Raw genomic sequence first — 19,018 nt, 5'->3', positions numbered from 1 at the left:
CTATATTTAGCGTGAGGACAAAAAGAAAAACCGCGTGCGAGCGTTTGACGCACGTAGTAGTGTCATCGGGAGGCGTGCGTGCGAGCGCGCTTCCTTGCCGCCGCGTGTTCGGTGCAGCGCAGCACCGAACTTTTTCTGGAAAGTGTCTCTCTCTCTTTCTCGTTCTTGCTCCTTGTTTTATTTCTGTTCTCGTTTACGGCCGAACCTCCAGGTGTGCTGAACGAACGGAAAGGTATTTGATGCAGCCATCTGCGAATTGAGCTACCCCCCCCCCTCCTCCCTTGCCGCCATCCTTGACATAGGACGAGCTGTTTTTGTCGAAGCGCGCTCTGTACACCAGGCCCTTCTTATTATTTCCATGTAGGCAGTGACGCCCGTCGTAGCAGGAAACTAGCGCGAGCCTATGACGCACGTAAATGGGAGCCGACCTCCCCGTCCACAGCGGCGGTGTAAAAGAAAGCAAACCTGCTGCTGCAGGGAAAAAAAAAAAATGAGGGTGGGTGGGGGGGACGGGGGGGGACGATGGCTTGGATTGGAAACTATGTAATCGAAGCCTGTGCGGCCGCAGGAGTAGTTTTCATGTGTATACTAGAGCGATGCGAGGGCTGCTACGGCTGTGGCAGGCACCGATCAGCAACCGAATCTGTTTCGACCTTACCGTCGATCTCTTATCACTGGCTGTTTCGATGTTTGAGACGCCTATCTCGCGTGTCGGAGAGCGCTTTTCAAACGGCGCTTTCGGAGTCCTGCACGTAATATGGGTCAGTGTGTGGGAGCCACCGGACGCTCTGCGAACAAGGATGCCGAAGCACGCCACTGCGCCTGACCCTTGTCCTAGTCAGGTCAACGAGACGCGAAGAGAGGTTTCGACGTTTGAGGTTCGCATATGCCGGACATTCAAAGGTAGGTAGTTAGAAAAGGACAGTTTTTGGTTATTGCGAACATTTAGTGCAAAAAGCGGTTAGTACTTTAGGTACGCCTATTTTCGGACTTGAATGCTTCCACCACGCTTCGTTGAAGTGTGCGGTGACAGGGAAAGTGTACAAAAACTGTGCAATTATACGCCCTCCATCGTTTGGGACTTCCACCCCCCCCCACCCCCCTCTTTCATGTTGTCCGGATGGCCTCCGCGCAAGTTTGTTCAGACATAAAAACAAGAAAGAACAGCGCTCAGGTGAGAAACACCGGTGACAGGGCAACAAGTTTCGGGCACGTGGCCTTTCTTTTTGGTCTCTTGATATATAGCTGCCCTCCCTGGGATCCTCTCTCTTCCTCGTTAAGTCCTCGTCTTCTTCTTTCTGGAGGCGGGGCTTGTGACGTCAATAGGTCCGCTTAACATCCGTGCTTTGGCAGCCAGCAGTCCTCCTCCTCTCCCACCGTAGCGTGACTCGGTTCTTGGACGACGTGACTCACTGCACGCGCACTGTCCGCGCGCCAGGTCCGTGAGAACCACCCCGCGGTGCTCTTGCGGAGGTCGACCCACACCATTCGCTATCACGGCAGAAAGAGGGGGAGGGGGAAACAAAGAGGGGGAGGGAAGCCCACCACCTCGACCTCAGGAGGGCGGAGAAAGAAAAGAGCAGCGTGCTCCCCGTCGCTGGCGAGTGGTGATCTTGTCTTTCCGCGATGCTCACCGCCGCTGCTGCTGCCGCTGCTGCAAGAGTGGCCCGGGAACTCCCCTCGTGACACTGCGAAGCCCCGAGCGGATCTTTTCTTCCGCGCTTCGGGCGGAGTGCGCATCGCAGTGGTTTCCGCGGTGCGCGGCAAGAAGAAGAACAGTTCGTCGTCCCGTCCGACTCGTCGACGACGATGTGCCGCGAGTTTGGCGTCGCCGCCGTCCCCCCGGCTTCGGGGCCGGCCGCCGACGCCCTGTGTGTGCTCAAGTTCGCCCCCGAGTTCCGCCCCGAGGACGGTCGGACTAACGCGCGCGAAGAAGGTTGCGGCGCACCGCCGGACTCCGGGAAGGGCGCCGACGAGGCGTCGCCGAACAAGAGTGCTCCTCCGGCGCCCAGTGTGGTGTCGTTCGCCGCCATCGGCGACTCTTGCGGCGGTTCCTCCTTGCTCCTGCACATCGGGCGCAAGATTCCCTGTCCCCCCCTCGGCACTGTGCTGGCGAATCCGCTTCGCACGCTGGTGAGTTCGAGGGATTCGCCCCGCTCCCCCTTTTGCAAATGCTTTATATAGTTTACACTTTGTCCGGGAGGCTGGAAAACTATAGTTGTGGCCCTCGCCGAGAGCCAGCCTGGCAGGCCCCGTATGCTGCTGCCATCTGGTTTGGGCCCGTATTCGCGATAGTTTTACGACAGGGCTGTTCGTAAGAAGAGATGCCAGCCGACCGTGGTGTCGGATACATTATTCAGCGAAGGCGGCCTGCCAGTGGGAAGCAGCTGTTACGAATGAAGAGCTTCGTGAATTCGGCACCTGTATAGCTGCTTCACTGGAGTCCGTCGACAGGTGAGCTAGCACGCTGTATTGCGTCGCTGCCGCCGACGATCCGCATACACATCCGATTGAATGAAGGTTCGCGCAGATAGTCTATTACGCCGGAATGTGCCGGCCATGCTTTAGCCTGCCTCGTTCCTTCTGGAACGCTCGCGCGTATACGCTGCTGGCGACATCCGCGTGGTGGTGGTGCACGTGTCGCCGTTGCTATGTGGCGTCTTCTGCAACTCCGTCTTGTTACTTAATTGTGCGCGCTTACGCACTACACATAACGGCATGGCTGCCGATTCTCGCGGCCCCTTTCTATCCCTCTCTGCCGCAGCGAAGGGAAGAGAGAGACAGCCCCGTTCCATTTAACGAGCACGGCAGCAGAACCCTAATGGTTTGGCGTCGCCGCCCGCGCCCCATCCGCTTCGCTCGGCGTTCCCGATAAAGAGACGGCCTGTTGCGGCACGCGGTCCTGCCAAGGACGACAGGGGGAGCATGCGCGCGCGCTGCTGTGTGCGTCGTAGATGTGTGTTCGCAGCCTTGCCCCCGGCTGCACCCGGAGGCCTGCAGCGTGTCGTGCATATTCGCGCTGGCAGTATTCGTTGAGAAAACAAAGAAAGAAAAAAAAAAGAACACTCTGACGCTAGAATTGTTCGTCAGAGCAAATGCGAGCCAATCCCGATGCTGGACATGTTATTAGCGAAAGCGGATAGCCAATGGGAAAGAGCGCTTACGAGCGAAAGGCTTTGCGTATTCGACCCCAGAAGCGCCGAACGCGGCGAGTGTCCTCCGGCGGCTATCCGTGATATAGAAAAGTCGGAGGGACGAGCTCGGGTTCGGGAGGGGGCCACCTGGAGTTTAGTACAAGAATTGCTATGTGGTACTCGGTGCCTTCGGGAGCTGCGGTTGTTCAGCCAGCATGGTGGTTGGCACTTGGGATACGGCCTGAATGGGATATACCGTGTAAAGGTTGTCTTTGTGTTGGACTTTGGATGACCTGTTTGAGATCACTGGAGACGGTTTGGTTTTTGATCCGGTCCACCGAGAGAGCTACATTCGTGTCATAATGGAGCCGGGGAAACGAGCACGCACGGGGCCGCAGCTAGGATTATAGCTTATGAAGTCGATTGCTCCCTGGCCGCCCAACTCTTTACCGGAGTCGAGACTACGGGAGGCTAGCTGACCCGAGCTTCGCAATTCTGTGACGTTTCACAGCTAATTCTCCGCTTGCTCGGAGAAAGAGGATAAAATGGCGGTGACGCAGGGAGTAAGGAGATTGCGATGCTGGAGTCGAGGAACTTGCTGCGTTTTCCTGCAGGGAAGCAGGAAAGGTCGCCAGAGTCATTGCGCTTTTTGGTACGAATGTAATGGTATGGTTGATAGGGAACTTTAGCACCTGCGTAAACGTATTGCTTTTTGCGCAATACCGGGTTACGGGAGACGCAAACGCGAGTGACCGGATCGGTGGCTCCGCCTTGTGGCACACGGTTTACCTAGAGAGGACGCAAATCTATTATTGCAGAAACCAAGCACATTCTATATTAGCTGCTGGTGCAAAGCATCGGCAATAACGTCATCGTTAACGTACCTCATTTTTGTGTATTTTCTTCGACAAGGACGCCCATGTAACATGAAACCGTGCCTGATGTTCTGTGGTTGGACAAGGCGTCACAAGATGTCGCTGCCAGCGGTCTTTCTTCTTTCTCCCCTTTCTCGTCTCTGGTAACCCGACAGTTTGTGGTCGTTACTACGTTTATGCGCGAGTTGAAACTCCCAGTGTATCGAACGAGTCTTCGTTACGGGTACAGTCTAGCGCATCTACAATAAACTCCTGTACAACGAAGTGACCTGTATAACGAATGCTTTCGGGGACCCCAAGCACTCCGTTATGAAGGCGTTTCACTGTACATATATAGAAGCACTTCCGCTCATTGAAACAGCGCGTACCGTCGGCAGCGTTCCGGACGCTCAGTCAGTCCCCTTTCACCGTGCCTGCCGCGCATCAGCAATGCAGGCGGTGTGGCGCGTCGACTAAATTTGCGTGCTCCGACCACTTGGGCACGTATGAATGCAGCTCGCGCGCACCGCCTCGACAATGCGGCTCGGGCAAAAGCTAGCCGTGTGCGCGGATTGTAAAAACGTCACCGATAACATTTAAGTGCGCATGGGTGAGCGGGAACGTGTACACACATACGTCGTCCTCATTTTCCGCATCTCCGGAGGAGCGCAACCATGATGCAGAAGGATCAAACAAATTCCTGGCCATGCGCAGGCTTACCGTGACAACTTTCGAAAAGGGCCTGTGGAGCTTTGCTTCTTCTTTAAAATGTTATTTCCTGACCGTGCCGAATAGCTCGTGCGCTCGTGTGACGAATCGGCTTATATATGCGTCCACCTCTATGCTATCGACATATATGCACGATTTGCAGGTGTACTGTTGTTTACGAGCTAAAGAGAAACGCTGAACCATAAATATTCTCACCACAATAAAATTAGAGGGTTTTGTTCACTATCAATCATTTTTTCATTCTTTAATCTGTCTTCATATGGCGTGGTGACGCTTCGGCGGACACTCCGGCGGTCGGGTCTGCTGACACAAACTTCACCATGAGCCTAGAAAGGCTTTCGCCATACATAGCGCCTTCAAGCGCATTAAAGGGGAGTTTCCTGCGCCTTATTTTTCGGGGTTTAGTGCGTCGATCTGCTCGGTCGGGTTTCTCGCCATGTGTAAATTGTACCGATCCTGGAGATATAGTACAATATACATAGCATAAGCTGGGCTGATTCCGGATACAGTGTAATCCGCGGTCGCTTGGTGGGTGTCTCCACGTCTTGCCGGGCAGACATGCATGTAATCACTATATGCTGCAGAACGCCGTGCAGTACACAAAAAGTTGCGCGCGCCGTTACAGGGAAGCTGTAGATGACACAGTTGCTTCTGTCATGGGAGAAGAAACGCGGAAGAGTTCCTTGAGCGAAGTTGTGAATAAAATTGCACGCGTCCTGTGTCTCCTTGCATATAGCGTTCAGTTGAAACGTTTCGCGACAACTTTGCGTATAACGTCGATCCAAAGAAGCGCTTTGGATCTGCAACAATCTTTTTCCTGTAGTTGTTTCCCGTCAACTGATTCTATGGAAATGGGTTCGGGTGGTATATCTATAGGCTTCCTGTTCACTGTGAGAAAGAAACCTTCGCTCTGGCGCGGTATATCGGACATCGCCACCACCTCTCCTTCGGATCGAAACCTAATTGAAATGCGAAGGACGCTCCCCTTTTCGCGCGCCCTTGGGCCTATAATGTTTTTGCGCGTGCTCCCGAACTGGCGAGATTGGTTTCTTCACCGAAAAAGCGTCACTAACAGATTGCTGCAAGCGGATCAGGTTATACGTATATACCGCCGCGGTTCGTAAAATTTCAACTTTCTCTCTCTCTCTCTCTCTCTCTCTCTCTAAGCTTGTGCGCATCCAGTTAGAAAATGACGACATCGAGGAGTGAACCTCTGTATGTTAAATAGCACGAACATTAGCGATGCAGAAAGAAAGAAATACGTCACGCGCTGCCTTTGCGATGGATCGTAAATCTCCGATTATTTTCACGCGTTCGCAAGAACCGGAGTTGCCGTTCGTTCTTGCGTTTTTATTTTCTCGCTCTATCCCTGTCTTTTCCGCCATTAAGAGAGATCCTTCTCGGATATAGATGTGCTACGAGGACGCACAGGCATCCTTGTTGTTTGGTATATGGCCCCCCGTTTAGGACGCGCACAGCCTCGGATGCGCGAGTCCACGTGCAGGCGAGAGAGTAAGGCGCGCTTTGATCAAATGTGCATACGTTCTGTTCCGCCGTCATGAATAATACTCTGTGTTGTCTCGGTATGTAGCATACAACAGCGCTTTCCTAATAGTCCTCTCATTAACCACTTTGCCATCATGTATTACAGCATTTCACGAAGGGCTTGGTCTTTAGTAACAAATGACGAAGCCAGAGAAAGCATAGGGGGAAATTTATGTTTTTTTTTTTTCTTTTTCCTTGAGCTACAGTGTGAATTAGGGCTTCAACTCTCGTTCGCACGCCATACTACAGCGTTGTGTATTCAGCGCGTGATTGGCCGACGTCATCCGTAACCTCCACACTGCTGCTGCCCCCGCGTGTTAATGAGGCAGCTGGAGCCACGGCACACGCAACCGCCACGTCCTTCCTTGACCTCGACGCCGAGCGTTTGTAGTAGGCACTTCGCGGAGCGTTTGTCTATACTGCATCCCGACCTCGCCGCCCAACTTTTTCCTTCCCTCCCTCTCCGTCTTGATTCATTAATTCGTTCACTCGTTCTCCTCCTCACACATTTCTGTCCCCTCTGCCTCATTTCTTCTCCGCTGTACCGTTTGTGCGAAGTCCACTGCAAGTAGAAACGGAAAGGAGTGCTCTCCTTCAAAGCGCACGGTCGTCGCAGTGTTGCGAAACCGGGCTGCCTTGAAGAGCGCGCCGCGCAACCTTCTGCGCTGCAGTGGAAAAACATATGGAAAGAATGCCTCCCCGCACAACTAAAAAAATAAAGAGGACGGTTACGGGTGTGTAATGCGAATGGCTGAAGCGTTAGCTATGGTGCTCGCTATAGGCGTTTTCGCTCCCGATCTCGCCGAATCTCTTGGGGTTCCTTCTGCAGGTCCTGCTTCCTCCACGACATTTCGGTGTAAACGATCTCAGAAGCAGAGTAACCTGGCCGAGTTGATGCGATTGCATCACCAACTAGTTAGTGCACATTGGCGCACAGCCGTGATCCGCCGCCCGTAAAGCCCCTTAAACTTCGTAAACTAGTGCCACGCTTTGAAGAATGCCGCTTCCTCCTCGCGCGCTCTGGCCGAGGCCGACGCCGCGTCGCTATTGGCCTAATAGCATCACGTGGGCCCTCGCGCTGTGCATCAGCGCCATTCTTGCTCGAGAAGCGTCTACGGAGTGGCGAGGAGCGCATGTTGGCGCCGTTGCTACGCTCGAGCAGTGTAGGCGGCGCCACGGTCGAGGAGGGAGCGTGAAAGAGAGGAGAAACGAGGAGTAGTGAAGGCGGAGGAGGAGAGTGTCGCTACTTTACGAAGCTTAAGGGGTTTTAGCCGCCCGTGATGCGAGGAGGGGCAATGCTATCTGGCTGTTGTGGCAGGGAACCGAGCTTTGCTTCACGTGACCGAACTCTCCCCTCTCATTTGTGGAGACATTGTGTGAACTTGTTCTCTTTCAGTGCCACTGACCGGGCTTTAAGTGGTATGCTTGAATAAATAAATGCACATTTTCAGTAAAGGAGTGCAACACGAAAAAACACCGATTCGTAATAAAGGTGGGTCAACTATTTCCGCTTGACGCACAGGTAAACAACAGATGCGAGCTAAAACAAGCTCCGGCTTTTAGGCAGCGTTGCTGTGGCGTCCGCGGTGACGTCAGTATATAACGCCGTTGCGTCAGTAGCAAAAGCGCTCTGCTATTGGTTGCAGAAATAATAGAGAGCTTTAGATAAGCGGGACGTGCGCAAGCGTTGGGGCCCGCTAACGCTCGGGGCCGTGGCACTGCGCAAACCTGTCTGCGCATGCGCAGCACCGTCGCCACGAGCGTTAGCAGGCCACAACGCTTGCGTCCCCCTTATCTAAAACTCTCTAATTCGGGAGCTGGCGACTCCCGCGCGGAGACATAGCGCGTGGGAACTGACGCTGCCAAGTGTTGTGTCCACTCGCTGCTCAGACATAAAAGGAAAGTTAATGTTGAGCGCTCAACGCTCTCGGAAATATTTACCGATTTAGCGTTCTCGTGTGATGAGTCTCGTACATGGAAATTGAGGGTGAGATTTCAGCCTTTGCGTGTGCCGAGGGTCGTCGCGGTTCTTCTTTTATGCGGAAGCACTGGCGTGTCTGTGTTTATTTATTTATTGCTGTCGATGAATATGCGCCTCCATGCTGCGTTCACAGTGTAATATGTACGACATTGTTTGTAACATCACACAACATACGTTGTGTTACCTTTCTTACCACATGTAAAGCAACTAAATGCGGGTTGTAAAAGGGAAGGGGGAAAAAACGAGCACGCTAAGAACGAAAATGCATTTGAAGCCCCCATCATCATCATCATCCATATAGCGGCTATGTTATCAATGACCCACCTTCGTTTCCACCCTCGTTTAAGCCAGCCATGTCGCACACTCCAGTCCTTGTGTACGAACAGTGGTCGAGCAGAGAATGTCGCCGGAGCCAGCGCTGGCTGCTTTCCTCCAAAGGAAATCAACTGCTGCCCATCCGTTGACGGGTTGCCCAAACGCTCGCTCCGCGACATACCTTGTTTGACCACTGTTATCGTCGCTCGAAACATCAATTTTCCTGTGACCTCCTCTTGCTTGCACTCCAACCTCTTAACACGACACGCTCGGGCATGGTTAGTGCAGTTCCCATCCCTTTCTGTGATTGTGTCATTCAAGACCAAGGCAGTTTGAAGCCAGAAGGACGAAGCTTAGGCACATCCACCCGTCATTCCCACGATGGTTGAATCGCCTTGCTTGCAGCTCCCATACGCATTGACGCCAAAGTGATCTTTTTGTAGGATTTGCCGCAAGGCATGTTCCGAACAGAAAGGAACAACAACAAAAAAAGAGTAAGAAATTCTATGCCGTGGTGCTTCTGTCATGTGTTGTGGCTGTCCGGCTTCAGGTCCGGGCAAGAGGCGGTACACGCGTCGCCCGATCACGTGACTTGCGCTAAACGTATGCGCGCACGGAGCAGCGGGGACGCGTGCCAAGCGAACGGCCAGCAGAGGAACGCGAACGCGCGCTCGCGGACCCCAGGACGGCCTTGGCCGCAGACCTTTCGTTGTTTGCGCACCTCGCGATTGCCCCAACCTCGTGAGCCGAGCACGCACGACCTGCGTAGTAGACTGCCTCGGCTCTTTTTCTGCACACTGTTGCGACAGTTCGGTGCAGTCGGCTGCGCAGGTTGTGCCCTGTAGGTACCTACCTGTATCGTGGAAGAACAGCGCAATAATACGAGAACTGAGGCGCACACAGTACTACGACGCCCCTCGCGCCCTTGCTGGTGGTATTGGGAGTAGAGAAGTGGTTCTTGCGGGGGGAAAGGAGGAAAGGCTGGCACCATCTTCTGCAACCCCTACGGGAGCAAGGGTCAGCGCCAGTTGGGCGGGGGAGATGGGAGTAAAGGAGACAGGAGGGAGAAAGGCAGAGGTGTCGCCATGGCAGCAACGGAGCAGATCGGCCGGGAGGGACAAGTGGGCCCTTCCTTTTCCGAAGAAAGCCTGTTCAAAGCAGGATTGGTCTCTGGCGCCTGTAGATTTGCGGATGCGCTTCGGCGCTTTCGTGGTCGTCCTAGCGTTGCACAGAACTTGGGAGAATGAGCCCTTGTCGCTATATGCATGTCGAGCTTTCGAACAGCTGCTGCTCTTTAGCGGGGGAGTCCTTTTCACCGCCGTGGTTTGGCTGGACGGATCCGTGTGGCCTTTCGGCTAATGATGACTGCTTGTTCCGATCTGAATGCGGTATCCTCAGCAAAACGTATACACACTAACCGGATTATGGGACTGACGCACTGCGGATCTCTTGGAATCCAGCGTCGTGTTGCGCTCCCTCCGCGTGTCGCTGCGTGCTATGGTTCGGCCGTGCAAGTCTCGGAAGGGCCGTGTTTATTATACGCGCGTCTTGTGTTGTCAGGAACAGAATGTACAGCGTTTACATTAACTTGTAGAAAGATACTTGTGTTCATTTATCCTCATGACTGTGCAAGACGCTGCGATGTTCAAATAACACGTCACCTGCTCGAGCTGATAAGGTCGCCGACAAAAGGGTGATGCGCCACTGAGCGTCGATATAAAAATATAAATATTGTTGCGCTGCGCTAGCGTATGCTAACTGAGCTATCGATTCCGGAAGTATACGGGTCGTTATCGCAGTGACGAAGGTAAACAAACGGAGGACCTGCTGCTAAATTAAGTCGGCTGTTAAGAGTGTCAGCACCAAGCGAAACCGAGGTTTCGCGCATATCTCGCAGCACCACGCGACGTTCGCGACTGGGCGGTAATTGCGCTAGCATATCTCTCCTTGCGGGCGCACGCCCCCTTGTGACCGCCGCCCTTTGCAGGGCTTCGTTCCAAACCCAGCACGGGGTCTTTTGCGGCTCCGTCGACACCTCCGGCGACCTTATGTGACGTCAGAGATAGACCTTTCTTTACATACATACATACACTCGAAGCGCCACGCTCTGCAAGTCTAACGCGTCTGGTGTGTATATATATACACACGTGGGTATAGCTCGTCGCACACCGTGACTGCACGTACACGCGCCGCAAGCTGAGATTGTGCAGAGACCGTGACACCGAAGCCAAAGGTCTCGCCGCCTGGCCTCTGGCGCTTGCAAAATTGACCCCTCGCTGAGAGTTACCCGCGGCTCTTTGACGTCATATCTGGCCGTGACCTTGCCATCTTTCCGCTACTTGAGATAAGAGCGCGGAGTGCCTGTTCGATCCTTATTAAAACCGCATACACTGCGCCTTTAGCAACTCGGCGGCTCAGCGCCTCAAGCTGATTAACAGCGTTTGTGTCGTCGACGTGGTTGTTTACGAACGTTGGCTCCGTCATATAACTAAAGCGCCATTAGCGCGCGCTGATCCCGAGTCCGTCGCCAAAGCGTCCGGGTAGGAACAGGTCGGTGTACCGCGACATGCAAGCGAAAGATGTCTAAACCACTCAAGTCTCTTCCGTAGGCATTAGGCAAATGCGTTGCTGGCCGTCACGACCACCGAAACGACGGAGGTTGCAGGTGGCGCGATTGAGTCCGGCGATTTCCGGTGAAATATATACTTTCTTGAATGCGCGGACCTTAAGTGTATTTGCGCTGTGGTCTAGGAGCACTTCGGGAAACGTGTCCTTGCAAGACGTTGTTGAGTTGCGTTCGTTGTAGCCTGCGTGTCGCGGTGGGTGCTCGGGAAGGAACCGAGTCGCGCGCTTGTGAAAAATTGCGTATCAGCTCCTGGGGAGTTTTGATCCTGACAGTGGATGCTTCGCACGTGAGTCACGTACGTATAGTTTCTAAAGCTCTATTCTCAGAGCTCTAAAGTTCTATTCAGCGAGCGCAGTAGCATCTTACGCGAGTAGGACGTGCTAGACTACAACAAGGGCTCGGCAATGTCGTCGACTGCTTGGAACTTTCATCGCTATACGATACGCTCCGTTTCACGCGTCAGATGATCCCCGTTGGATCAGCTGGCGCAGAGCTCTTCGCAGCGCATCGTCGCCTCTACGTCACGACGTCGAGGGTTCGCTGCATTGCACGCGACGCCACCGAAGGAGGAGGAAAAGGCAGCGTGAGACACGCGTGATATTTCAGACCCGCGCGGAGAACGGCGGGGAAGTGGAAACAGGAACAATGGGTGTCATGCCGAGCCCGCGGCGATCCATAGGCTGGCAGGCGGGGGAGAAGGACATCGACTGGGGGCCGTTCGGGAGGTGTCGCCTCGTCCTGAGACATGCGTGCAAGAGCGGTCGTTCCCTTCCTCATCGGACGACTCGAGCAGCGGCCCGCGGCTTCTCAAAGCGATGATCACAGCGTTCCTGAGGCTGGCTAGGGACCTGTTGTACGCGTCGGTCGCCAACCTCTGGACGTTCTTCAAGCTCGCCTTCCTGGAGCGCCGCCTCACCCACGGGGAGGACGCGTCAGAGGTAAACGTCGTCCTCATGTCGCACGGCGTCCGCAGCGTTTGCTTTGAAACTCAGTAGTCGGGAGCGGATCGCGCATTCCACTTGCGTCGATCGATGCTCCGAGTCGCCCGCGATTCGCGCCGTGCGCTTGCTGCACTTCGCGACGCCACATCTATGCGCACGTTTGGCCCAGCTACGAGATGCTAACCGTTGATGCCGCTACGCACTTTGAATTCCTTTAACCTATACGGGTACACGTCTGCAGCTGTCGTTCAAACAACAACGTCTCCTCTCAATCGTCTCTGCTGTCAACGTTCTTCTGTTATGTTTAGCAACCTAAGATGACTTTTGGCTCTTAATTGTTGGAAAATGACCAAACTATTGCGGTATGCCGTCGTAATGCCTGGGTGTGTTACGGTGCTGTTCTTCTTATTCTTTTTTTTAACTCGGCAATATCCTCAAGACGAGCTCGTTATGGCGCAGCAAAGTTAATGTGGTGAACAGTCTTCATGTCTTAACGACGAGTATTTGCGCTGCAAACGTTATTGTGATCACGGAATAGGCGAATGTGGAACTGGCAGGAACACGAGAAGTGCGCTTTTGTGTCCAGCGCATTTCAGCAACGTTTGCAGCGCGGATACCCGTTATGGGACCCGTGATATAATAATGATTGTGCTTGCTTTTGGGTGCAATGTGCAAGTACACACACACACGCAGGTATATATATATATATATATATATATATATATATATATATATATCATTTACGAACTCTTTCCCTTTGAATACAAGCTGCGCTGTTCGAAACCGGAACACTGGTGCGAGCCCCCCTTATCCTGCAGTCAAATTTTGCGCCACTTGCCGCGGCGAACCATCAGACGGCGCCGCGTAGCATATCTATTCAAGGGTAGCGAACGCGCCGCGAACTCCATGGCACAGGGTGGTGTCGACACCGATGGAGCAATGTATGCGGCATCGGGGTGTTGAAGTGCAACCAGGAGGAGGGGGTGGCCAGCGCCACAGTAGCGGCTATACCGGCCTCAACGGCCACACGCGACAGCTGCGGGTTGTCTACGCACGCACGGAGCAGGGGAGATAAGCCGGCTTTTGTCGGCTCCGCCACCCGGAAGCCCCCTCCCCGCCCTCCCCACTCGTGTAATGAGCTGCTTTGCGTGTGCGTCGCCGTCGGGTGGACTATTGTGCTCTCCCAAGGGGTACCGAGAAGGAAAAAAAAAGCATGAGCAGGGCGGGCGAGAACGTCGTCACTCAGCATCTTCGACTCCTCTACACTACGTGAGACTTCTGCCGGGCACGAACGGCGAGCCGGCGTGAATTATCGTTCATTTGACGCCGTGCTTTTAAACAATGGCGCGCGGGTCGTGCCGTGAGCGGAGGCTGAGGCCCCGCGAGTCGTCGGGTTGAGAGACAAACGTGGAGCCCTTCCACGGTGCGCGCCGCCCTCGCACAAGCTGGAGTCTCTGGAAGCCCTAGAGGAAACCATGACCGGCTGCATTTCGCCTCACGCGGTTTGCAACGCCAAGGCTGCGTGCCAGGTTCGCCGCCAAACGAGCAGCGTAAGTGGATAGCGGCTCGCCAGCATGCCGGCGGCGTATTTGGGCGTAGGGCTCTCGCCTCGAGGCGGCAGCGCCTGTTGCTTGCGCCTCCGTTGACGTGAAACTCGTTCGTATGCCAACCCGCGGGTCGCTTAGTGTTCAGTTCACTGCGATTCAGTGGCCCCTGCGCTCCCAAAAAGTGAGCTGTCGGTCGATCGACGCCTCGGCCACGTTCGACGCGGTTCGTTTTGCCCCCGACGTCTCGCGCGGAGCATGCGATTCGTAACGCGCTCCGATCTCGTCGGACGCATCCGTATCGATCGGAATCTACGAATCGCGTCGGGCCGCGCTGTTCTCGCGCGAGAGCGAATGCCAAACTTGGTGCGACTTCGCCGACGCGGCTTTACGGCGTCATCCTGACCCGCCCGTCCCCCATTTGCATTGACACGCCTGCAATCGTCATATCATTTAACGATGAAGTTGTGATCAACAAAGCGCTTGTTGCATGACACCGCCTCTAGCCGCGCCAAACGGACCCTCCATGCTTCTGAAAGCCTTATTTGGTCGTGCAAGCCGACACGTCTAGTGCTTTTCCTGTTGTTTCTTCTTGATTGACTTGCACAACTTTTTACCACAGCTCATCTGTCGGGAATCGGTTTTGTGTTTATGTATTTCTCCATATTTTGATGACATTGGTGAAACTGCCATGGTAGTTTGTCCGTGCATAGCATTGTAACATTGCACAAGAGGTCTGTGGTTTCTGCCAGCAATACTTCGTATTTGATCAACCTAACACCAGCTAGCCATTTTATTCATATTCCATGCAAGCACTGCTTTGCAAGAGCTTGAAAAATCCCACTGACTTGTCATTGCCATCACTTGCAACTATGTGTTCAATAATTGCATCAGTGAAAGTTCTTCCGTGGCTTTGTCTCAGTGTCTAAAGTTTCCATGCATTTTTTTGTTTTGTCTGTGCAGCCTTCAGGATGGCGGAAAGTGCGGAATGTCGTTCACTGGTCTCCATTTGTCCAGACCTACAGAAAGTACAAGTACCCATGGATACAGCTTGCTGGGCATCAAGGTACGAAACTAGCAAATGGTGACATTCGCTATTACTTCTGTCAGTAAATAAAAGCTTATCCTCAAATGCAATACTTCGACCGCTGTTATAGGTCTTCTCTCACTGCTTTCTGCAGCTTAACGCTACTTCATTAGCACCTTTATTTTTTGGTGTCCACTTAGATTCCAAGTATTTTAAGCTAGTTTTTCTTTTTACCTTGTTTTGCTGGCATGGTTGATAATCTGAAAGTCAAGTGGTTGTATGCTGTGAAACATTATGGTCATCTGTCAGGTTGCTCTAATTTTAGATGTTTGCTCTAATTTTACCAACTCTTACATGTGACGGAAATTTTGCCCACGTAGGCTCTGGTCTACATTAGTGTGTAAGTGTCGCATAGTACTTGTGCATTTGTCACATTCTGCACAGCAACACATGTGATAGAGGCATTGCGGAGGCTTTCTTTCTTTTACTATTCTGTACATTAGCAGCTGTGTGATATTCTTGAAGGCAGTGCACAATCATGCAGCTTAGAAGGAATGTTGCTCATAACCTTATCTCAAAATCGCAGTGAAAGTGATGACTTGATGTGGTTGTACCTGCAGGCAACTTCAGGTCAGGCACCCAGGGCACGATTCTGAAGAAGTTGTGTGGCAAGGAGGAATCCTGTCTGAAACAGCTCATGAGGGACCCCTGGCTACGGGACTACGTGCCCGAGTTCAAAGGCCGTGTGGAGATGGAGGACTGCAGCAGTGAGTTACTAATTTGCTTCCGGGGTTATATTAAGTAATTTGCTCTTGTGTACTGATGAAATGTGAATGGTACAGCACATTTCAATGGTACAATGGGGAGAGCTTATGGCCACCACTGCTGTTGTGAAGAATAGTGCTGCATGCATTTATTACAATCGTAGTGTGTGAACAGATGTTCATCATTTGCATTCGTTTGTGTTCCATAAGGTATGATCATCTTTGACAGAATACTAACACTTTTCACAGTCTAGTGTCGAGACTTGGCGTTACACCTATTCAACCTTGCGGGTTTGCTTTCTGCAAACTTGACATTGCTTTCGATTTGTTTTCCACAGTAGGACAGCATCTTCCTCCTGCAAAGATATTTACTCAGGAACCCTTAGCAGCCAGGAAAATTACTCATTGTGTGATACACCGCACAAGTGATTTTACCTTCATGCGATGTGCCACTCTTTGTTAGCAAAAACAAATGGAAGTGGTACTGCTTAACTTCTGTTGACCAAAGTTTTCATTAGTGTCCATCTGAATGATTTGGCTTGTGTTTTATATTTGAATTGAATTCGAACACGAAAGTAATTTGGTCTTCAATTTCAGTAGCCTGTGTCAATAAGTTGCCTCTATCTGCTTTAAAAATTGGCAGTTCTTCCAGGAGACTAGCCTTCTGGTTTTCACGTCGCATTCATGTTTGTCTGGCAACAACTTGGCACTTCATATAGCCATGCATAACATTGAGCAAAACGAGAACAAAGTGAGAGCAAGAGCCAACGTTTCGACAAGTAGACTTGTCTTCTTCAAGACGACGTATGCCTTTCTCGCCACAGTATATATAGGTGGGGTTCTTCTAAAGGGGAGAGGGTGTAAGGCGGGTGGGTGCGGCAACGAGGGAAGGTGTGTTACCGTGTCAAATTGGGAATAAAGTCAATTCGACACGCTAACACACCTTCCCTCGTTGCCGCACCCACCCGCCTTACACCCTCTCCCCTTTAGAAGAACCCCACCTATAATATATACTGTGGCGAGGGAGGCATACGTCGTCTTGAAGAAGACAAGTCCACTTGTCGAAACATTGGCTCCTGCTTTCACCTTGTTCTCGTTTTGCTCATCGTCTTGAATTTCCATCTCCTGCATTCCCCGTGTTTTCCATGCATAACATTGTTGCTTTTCTGTGTGCTTTCTGTGCAGGTTACTTGGAGCTGCAAGACCTACTTGCTGGATTTCAGTGCCCCTGTGTTATGGATGTCAAAGTGGGCCTGCGCACATACCTTGAAGAAGAGCTGGCTAAGGCTCGGGAAAAGCCCAAGCTCCGCAAGGTCAGTACAGCGAAAACTGTGTTCACTGGGACCTTGGTTCCGTATGAATTTACATAGCTAGGAGCCTAGCTAGGAAACTGACAAAGTTGATGCTTCTCTATGCCACTGCGCATACACTAAATCTTGTTGCCAAAACGCCTGCGGCCCTTTTGAATTCATGGGGCACTTTGAGGTACAACACCAAGAGGCCTGCATAGCTGGGAGTGGTTACTTCCTGTATTTATTCTGAGGTGTCGCAAATCTACATTAGGACCCTTTTATAGTACCTTCATAACTATAAAACCTTGTTGCTTGCAGTAAAGAGGTGTGCCGATTACAAATTAGCATTTTCACTTGCTACGGCAGAAAAGTAAATAGCCAATTATGATAGACCTACAGCGCTTGCAGTACTGTTGCATAGAAGAAACACCTGTGGCAGAAGCTTTCTTTCTTTCTTTTATTTTTATTTTTCGGCCTGCATAAAAAATCTGCTTGCCATTGCTACGTAATGTTTAACTTTTGAACCTTCTGTTGATAACCGGTTTAGGTAGTAATAAATGTAGTAGCAACTAGTTGTGTAAATAATAGACTGACACACCAATAAATCAATGTCGAAGTTGTGCCTGGTCAGGGTAGGCTTAGTCTGCTCATAGTAAACCTTCCAATGCAGTAAACATTTAGCTTAGTCCCACTTGTGTTGTTGCACTGTGATTTTACATTCTGTTGCGATTGCCAATACGTGAATCACTCATGATTTTGGGGTCTTGTCGTAGGACATGTACGAGAAGATGGTGGCTGTCGATCCGGATGAACCAACACCTGAGGAGCATGAGCTGAAGGCAGTGACCAAGCCTCGTTACATGATCTGGAGGGAAACCATCAGCTCCACGGCCAGCCTGGGATTCCGCATTGAGGGCATTAAGGTGTGCCAAGTTTGTATGTTGAGGCTGTGAAGTTGAGCATGATTTGTGCTGCAGGGATAAGGGGAAGCAGTATCTGGTGCTTTAAGTGTTCGGTTTTATAAGGACAGCGTGTCTGAGCATACCAGATGTGTTCTGGGAAGTTTGTGCTTACAGTGTTGGTGGTTGAAACAGAATCCAAACCACGCCAGGACAAATATAATGTAATGACACCTGCAATTCCATCCGTCAATAACGAATAGAATTGACACCTCAGGGGTGTCTATTCTGGTCCTGCGAAATCTTATGCAGGGCACTGCTCAAGCAAATGAAAAAGTGTAAAGAAGAATGCAATTAAAATAAAACTGTCACATTATCCTGGGCGAGTATAATGCAAGATTTTCTTTTGCTCTATTCTAATTCATTTTTTGTCCTGCACCATTCATGACCAGCCGATCCCAGTGCTATTGTGGGTCACACGCGCCACTGATGAGAAGCTGAAAGAATAGCATTGTACTAGAATTGTTACAGCCCTGGGCCAAGTTCTTTACGCCTCTTGGTGATTTACCTGCATTAAAGAGTGGCCTGTTTCATCAGGCAATGCTAGTGCTCCTCTATAGTATTCTGCGCTGGCTATGCATGCTGTATGGCATCTTATGGTTTAGAGTATTGCTAAAAAACTTCCCTGAGTAATGGAGCTTTTTCACTACCGCACTCGCACTTTAATTATGATATCTACCTAAGGCACAATCATGCTTGCGTTAGTTGTGGACTTGCATGCTCACTTTATTTGTTCTTCCTTTCCTTCTTTATTCAACCCCCAGAATCCCGATGGAACCTCCACAAAGGACTTTAAGACGACAAAGTCACGGGAGCAGGTCTTGAATGCCATTGACACATTCACAAAAGGCTTCGACGATGCACTAGTGAGTTTTATAGCAGCAGTGTGCATTTCTCATTCCATTATTTTTGCTCTCTGTAAGTTGCATGCTCACATTTGCAACTAGCCAATTTCATGTGTTAATCCCAGAAAGCCCGAACACCATTCCACATTAAGGAAGATTAGAACAACTTGATAACCTTTATTTCTGGCCATGGAAAGTATATTCTTAATAAAAGAACAGTGAAATGTTGTTTCAGTTCTAAATGAATTGGGATCGGCTATCTACAGCTGAAACTTCGCTACAACATGTAAAAAACGCTATGGCTTTTACATTACGTTTCCTGAGCTTAAATAAGCATTTTGGGGTATTGAACTTGATATATAAAATATGTATTTTGGGCTTTGTAGGTTTAGTTCAATTCTGAACAAATGTACCTTTGGCACAAATGCTTGTAATTCAGTGCTTGCAAAGCTCCCATTTGCA

General features: G+C 51.3%; 1 protein-coding gene across 1 annotated transcript in view; it reads left to right on the top strand.

Annotated features, from left to right (window-relative positions):
• The window catches only part of LOC126533113 (inositol-trisphosphate 3-kinase B-like), a 256,065-nt gene that overhangs the window by 232,938 nt on the left and 4,109 nt on the right, over positions 1-19,018 (top strand). Inside the window, exons 2-6 of the mRNA XM_050180380.3 lie at positions 14,633-14,735; positions 15,317-15,463; positions 16,646-16,773; positions 17,526-17,675; positions 18,476-18,577. Of these exons, the coding sequence (XP_050036337.1) occupies positions 14,633-14,735; positions 15,317-15,463; positions 16,646-16,773; positions 17,526-17,675; positions 18,476-18,577 (630 nt within the window). The remainder of the gene's footprint in view (positions 1-14,632; positions 14,736-15,316; positions 15,464-16,645; positions 16,774-17,525; positions 17,676-18,475; positions 18,578-19,018) is intronic.

The sequence above is a fragment of the Dermacentor andersoni genome, chromosome 7 (assembly GCF_023375885.2).
Source record: "Dermacentor andersoni chromosome 7, qqDerAnde1_hic_scaffold, whole genome shotgun sequence".
NCBI lineage: Eukaryota > Metazoa > Arthropoda > Arachnida > Ixodida > Ixodidae > Dermacentor > Dermacentor andersoni.
This window is presented reverse-complemented; position numbering and strand designations above follow the sequence as displayed.